This window comes from Branchiostoma belcheri, unplaced genomic scaffold, assembly GCF_001625305.1.
Source record: "Branchiostoma belcheri isolate BF01 breed outbred unplaced genomic scaffold, Haploidv18h27 scaffold447, whole genome shotgun sequence".
NCBI classification, from domain to species: Eukaryota; Metazoa; Chordata; class Leptocardii; order Amphioxiformes; family Branchiostomatidae; genus Branchiostoma; species Branchiostoma belcheri.
Window position 1 is genome coordinate 45,707 of NW_017804073.1, and position 6,693 is coordinate 52,399.

The 6,693-nt window shown below is 43.0% G+C and overlaps 1 protein-coding gene across 1 annotated transcript; it reads left to right on the top strand.

Annotated features, from left to right (window-relative positions):
- Positions 1 to 203: 203 nt before the first annotated feature.
- Positions 204 to 4,675, top strand: LOC109478642 (cytochrome P450 2U1-like). Its single transcript, XM_019780307.1, has 7 exons — positions 204 to 984; positions 1,194 to 1,336; positions 1,579 to 1,789; positions 1,961 to 2,244; positions 2,455 to 2,643; positions 3,424 to 3,572; positions 3,663 to 4,675. The coding sequence occupies exons 1-7, from the start codon at positions 573 to 575 to the stop codon at positions 3,841 to 3,843; spliced, it is 1,569 nt and encodes a 522-aa protein (XP_019635866.1). The 5' UTR covers positions 204 to 572; the 3' UTR covers positions 3,844 to 4,675.
- The last annotated feature ends 2,018 nt before the right edge of the window (positions 4,676 to 6,693 follow it).

Sequence of the window (6,693 nt, forward strand, 5' to 3'; positions counted from 1 at the left end):
AATGTCGTATTAAGTTCTTTCACAAGACCAAGACTGCAATTATTCCTCAACTTCTGTCTCCCTCAATTCAATTGGAAGCTTCATTGTGTTCATTCATCTTCTCGTATGTTGCTGTTCAAACATCCAAAGTATGAAATCTCGTAATTTGTCGAGTACTACTCCACGTCGTCTGACAGTGTACTCGATAGTGTGACCCCTAGTGTGACCCGGAAACAGATGCGCAACCGGGTGCCACGAAACCCCCATGTGGTGCGTATTTCAGTCAAAAACAACATGGCGGAAACCGCCTAAATTCTGAGTAAGGGCGAACTTTGACGCGTTAATCCGTGGATCCAGTATAAGTTGAAGTTATTGTTTGAACTACACAAGGTTCTCTGTACCTTTCTGATTACGGAGATACATTGTATGGTCTCATTTGACGTATCGTGACCTTTCTACGACTTTTGGTATGGAGCATTCTAAGTACTCAATGCGGCGCGTCACAAAATCGAGGTAACGTAAAACAGGTTCGCGCTAGTTGTAAGACGACCTGTCAAGGCCACTCGCACAAAGGATATTGCGCATGCGCACAAATGCCGTCTGCATTCTTTACTACAAACATGGCCGCCATCGTCGGCTGGATAATTGAGTCCGTCCGGGAGATTTTGCAGATCTCTGGGCTGAGTCTGCAGTCTTTTCTCGTCTTCTGTACGGCCTTTAGTCTGGCATGTTTCCTCTTGAAACCCCGCAGAAACCTGCCTCCCTACCCCGCAGGACGTGTGCCTGTTCTCGGGCACCTCCTCGCCTTGGGCCGAGCGCCTCACCTCAAGCTAACGGCGTGGAGGTGGCAGTACGGGGACGTCTTCACCGTCAGGATGGGGATGGAAGATGTGGTGGTTCTGAACGGCTACACTGCCGTCAAGGACGCGCTCGTGGACAGGTCCGAGCTGTTCGCCTCCAGGCCGACAAATTACCTTCTTGATGCGCTGCCTGGTTCTGGAAAAGGTAACCTTCTGTTTGTGCTTTTCAGTGAACTCACAAAATTGTCTTACAACAGAAACTATGCCATTCTGAAAGGCGGGCGAGGGGACTATTTCGGTCTTTTGACAAAAAGGTTCTTGAAGTGTGGTGTCCTGTCAGCAGAAGGTGTTAAAGTAAATACAACATGTGGTATGGTACTATAACTGATGACCTGTTGTTAACTGTTGCTGCAGACATAGCTTCTGCCAGCTGGGGGACGGAGTTCAGACAGAGAAAGAGGTTCGCCACCGCCGTCCTGAAGAACCTGGGCATGAAGGTCGGAACCGGCAGCATTGAGGTGAAAATCCAAGAGGAGGCGAGCTGTCTACGCAACAGGGTAAGAAGAAAAAAAATGAACTGTTTAAGATTATCATCTTTCTCCTCAAAAAGTTGGTATCAAGTTTTTGTGTTTTATGCATTAAAGTGATATGTTTTATCATATTTATCATAAATCATGTATTTTTCTTACTAAATAATTTTGACCTCTTAAATATGTGGTATTTGATATAGAACCTTAAGTGATTACGACATTAAGATCATTTCCATCTAGACAAACTTATGACAGAAAAATCTGTTTAGGTTGCAGAATACAATGGAAACCCCACTGACATCACCCATGACGTGACCGTAGCGGTTGCAAACGTCGTCTGTTCCATGGTGATGGGGAAGCGGTACGACTACCAGGACGAGACGTTCAGGGAACTGTCAGAGGCGGTTGTCAGGTCAGCGATTGAAGCTGGTGCTGGACAGATCCTCAGCGTCTTCCCCTTTCTTCGGTTTGTTCCTGTTGGTAGGTATAATGCTTTCAAATTTGATACTCTTATTTAGTCCAGTAGATAACATGAGTCTTAAGTTTAAATAAATCATTTTAAAAGCATCGAATATACCGAGGGGAAATTTGCTGAGCTATTTTGTGACAAAAAAGTATTTATGTGTAGCCATTTCCTTTGATACGTTACAGTGAACAGAGCCGGCATGAATGCACTAAATGAGGTCTTAAAGATTACAAATGTGTTAAGAGAGGAGATATCTCATCATCGCGAGAACCTGGATCGCGAGAACCCGCGAGACTTCCTCGACTTCTGCCTGCTGGAGGTTGAGAAGCAGGAGAAGGTGGAGGGTCTGACAGAAGAAAACGTCCTGTACATGGCTCAGAACCTATTCTTGGCTGGCACGGAGACAACCACCAACACGCTAATGTGGAGTCTGCTCTACATGACTCTGAACCCAGACACCCAGAAAAAGGTACATGTACTTGTCAACACGTGTACTCTATGTCAGATGTGACAAATCTGCTTAAGGCTATGCTTTTGTCATTTTTATTTGAAACTTCATATTCTCTTCCTTTGCATTTCCTACTTACTGTCAAACATTGATAATCTTTGCATATCTTGTGACTTTTAGGGCACCTTACAACGTCCCTTAACCGTGACTTGAATCATTCATACTTAACAGGTGCAACAGGAGCTTGATGTCGTTGTTGGTGAGAGTCTGCCCACCCTGTCCCACCGTTCCCAGCTGCACTACGTGAACGCCTGTCTGCTGGAGGTCATGAGGATTCGGCCCATCGTACCTCTGTCGGTCCCCCACGCCACAACAAAGACGGTCAAAGTTGAAGAATATCAAATTCCTAAGGAAACTCAGGTATTGATGCGTTTGATAAGATTACACATTCCTTTTTGACGTTACATAAATGGTCCCTTTATTTAAAAAAAGCCACGATGATTTAATTTTTAGATGACATCCGCGCACACATTGATTTTGGCCTGTTCAAAATTAACTACCTTCTTCGAGGCTCAAGTCCGGGTGCCATCTTCCGTAGTCCACGGTTGTTAGCGACAATATGGAGCCGGCGGTTACTATGGAGGACGGCACCCAGGCTACCAAAAGGCTTCATGGAACAGCAGAACTCAGTGCGGTGCCAACAGATGGTAAGGCAACGCTGAAAACTCAGTGTTGTGCCGGTAAATGCTGCAAAAGGCCAGCATGTGCCGGCTTGTCGTAATAGTACTTTTGATTCGGACTTGGATTTATGTTTCTATGATTTCTGTACATATGTTTATGTGTATGCTCTGGTGACTTATAAGCTGGGCGACAAAAGTCGCAAGACACCTAAATAAAAAAAATGTATGTATTCATTCATTCATTCATTCATTCATTCATTCATTCAGTACTTATATACTACTGCAATTTTTTTTGCTTTGTATTCCTGTGGTTTAGCAGCATGTTTGGCTGTATTTATAACTAGCCCTCTCGCATTAGTTATAAAGTCTTCAGAGGATATCAACCATAAAGTTAAGTCAGTGTGGACTAAGTGAGAGTTAACTTCACTCAGAAGCGGTCCTTTTCAGCTGGGATTGAAAATTAATTGAAATATTATTGTTAATGCTTACTGTATGCGCGTGCATATTTTGTTTGATCCAGATACTACTGAACCTGCACTCCCTCCACATGGACCCCGCCTACTGGCCTGATCCGGACCGGTTTGACCCCGGAAGGTTTCTGGACTCGGAAGGAAACGTCATCAACAAGCCTGAGTCCTTCATGCCTTTTGGAGGAGGTAAGGCTAAAATGTATCATTATGAGAACCGCAGTAATGATTTCTATCAGACTTTCTATCAAAGGGTAGGCTGGTGTTACAACTCTTTATTCTTCATTTCCAGGCCGACCCGTGTGTGCCTTGGGGAGCAGCTGGCTAGAATGGAGCTGTTCCTGTTCTTCTCGACCCTGCTGCAGTCCTTCAGCTTCAAGTCGCTTGATGGCGCTCCCACTCCCAACACTGACGGCGTCTTTGGATTAACGTTGAAATCGCATCCTTTTAAGCTCTGTGCGATCCCGCGTTAGTTTGTAGGCTAGATGTGTGAGAGATGACGTGACTCATTTAATTTTTCTTCTAAATAGTAAAATGTATCTTTAGGTACCTTTTTTAATTGATGTATCATCGGCAAAGATAGGGTTGCGGTAGCAGTAGCTATACTATAATGCTTTAACGGACATATGTATACCATATGTGATCACAATAAAAGAAAATAATAGGCTCTATACACTGATATGCATATGGAAGATAAGACACCATGAAAGAGTGTAAAGCTTGACAAATAAAAACGGAAACTAAACGGAATTGTGCTGATAAGAGTACTAGTACACGTATATGTAAGGTACTAGAAATGACTTGAAAAAATACCAGCTGTACTTACTTGTTTATTTGTTTATGTTTATTTGAATTTACCACAAGATATACAAGTGGAGGGGAGGACAAAACAGGTGCACTGACACCTTTACAAGTTGTCCTCCTTACTGAGATATTATGCCCTAAATAAAGAGATTGCAGCATGTTTGGCTGTGAAGAGTCATGTGCCGTAATGGTATGGGTACCATATGTCCCCGGACCCAGATATACTGAGTCGGAATCCCCTGACATGTCTCATTTTTACAGCATTATACGTCAAACACCGGGGATTATCTCACCAGAAACCAAAGGGTGTTGGCAGTGCACGTCTTTATTTTATTTACCTTTAAAACCAACCATGAAACAGAAATTAAAGGGTGGGGTTAGTGCAGTTTTTCTTCTTAAGCATACGTTATGTCAATTAGTAAAGTGCTCATTTAAATACATGCAATGCACATTCATATCTGTATGAGCATATTAAATATATGTTAAACCAGTCATTGTTTGAAATATATCGCCATTGCTCTGGCAATTGGTGAAAGTTTTCACAATATATAATGTGAAAAATGTTGTGTAATTATCATAATACATGCAACATTTTGAAAACGTTAGCATTTATGACGACTATTCAAAATAACATATTGATTGGCAATTTTATGTTTCTTAGTTTCTGCAGAATTACATAAAATACAATTTTCTATTACTAAATTTCGAACTTAACACAAAATTGCAAAATACTCACTCCCTGTTCTTGGCAATGGTCATTAAGTACTAGTAACTATTACTACCCACTGTTGTTTTGTTACATCTTTAATATCTGAACATGTGTACAGTTCTTATTAAGTAAGCCATGAGGGGCTCTCACACTGAACTTTTGGTTTTAGTTATCTTTCCCGAAAGTTTAAGCCCCCAAGCATCGAATTTTCAAATTCGAGAGCTACTTTGAAAACTTTACATAGCTTTACGTTGCTTGTCAGAAAGGTAACCTCTCGCTCGGCCCACTACTACAACAACAAGTTTTCTGAAAGTCTGCACAGCCAACCGACTTCTTAGTAAGTACTAATAGGTACATAACGGTTCATTCTATGATGCTAAATATTTGGGCCTACAACTTGCAAGCGTGTTTCTTGTTGTTATTAGAGGCTGAAGAGAGGTTGAATGTTTAAGCATAAGACTATGTCCTGCTTTGTCATGACCACTAGCCATTACTGTAGATTTTGAGTCCTTTTGTGGTAAATACATGGGGTTTGACTATATAATTAAGGCAGCGAGCATTTCATTATGGGACAGATTTGCAACTAGCTGTTGCAGATTGAGCATCAGAATGACCCTGTCCTGTCTAATCATGACCACTGGTCATTACATTTGCTGTTTTGTACAGTAAATTTGGCTGTGAGACAGTCGGCTTTGTGCCATAAGATAGACTTCTAACATCCAATCATTCAGTTTAACCTGAGACTGGCCCTGCCCTGTCTGATCATGACCACTGCATTTCATTACAGTTGCTCTTGTAAAGAGAATTTAGCTGTGAGGAAGTCTGCTTTGTGCCATAAAATGAATTTCTAGCATCCAGGGATTCACTGTTAGCCTGAGACTGACCCTGCCCTGTCTGATCATCATCACTGGTCATTACAGTAGCTGTATTTGTGATGGTCTGCGAATCAGTCTCAGCTTTGTATAGAGAATTTAGCTGTGAGGCAGTCGGAATAGTGCCATAAGATAGATTTCTAACATCCAATAGTTCAGCGTTAGCCAGAGACTGTCCCTGACCGGTTTGATCATGATCACTGATTATTACAGCAGCTGTGGTGTTTCTGTTGGATTCAGTGATAGCCTGAGACTGACCCTGTCCTGTCTGATCATGACTACCGACCAATTCTGTACATGCTCTAGGGCCCGTTGTTGTTGTTCCCACAGCTACATATCTAGGATTTGGCCTTAAGGCAGCTAGGACTTGGTCATGTGTAAAATTTCCAACGTTGAAAGATGGAATGGTAGTCTGAGACTGAAACTGCCATGCCTGATCATGACCACCGGTCATTACAGTAGATGTGGTGTTTGTGTTGGATGCAGTGATGGCCTGAGACTGACCCTGCCATGAGTCAATATCTTCATACTGGTGATCATCACCACTGGCCGATGCAGAAACTGTTGATTATATATTTCCACTCTCGCCTAGGTGATCGGTTAAGGATTGGGTGGTGAAGACCTCTGCGAGCCATTGTGGAATGTCCCCTCCCTGTCACCGATCCGTCCATCAGTGGGTGGGTGGGTGGGTGGGAGCTTCTTACCGTCGGCGCTCCCCTCACTCTGCTTCCTTCACCTCGTATCCTCTACTGTGCACTGGGCTAATGATAGATCCTTGCTACCTTTCCTTACCCCCCGCTTCGCAAAAACTGGTGAAGTGAAAGGGTTTTGTCACATGGCCTGACCTCTCGCGTAGACGTAGTCTCGCGAGATGTCCGTCCATTGTGACGTTACTGGGAATAATTATATATTTCCACTCTCGCCTAGGTGATCGGTTA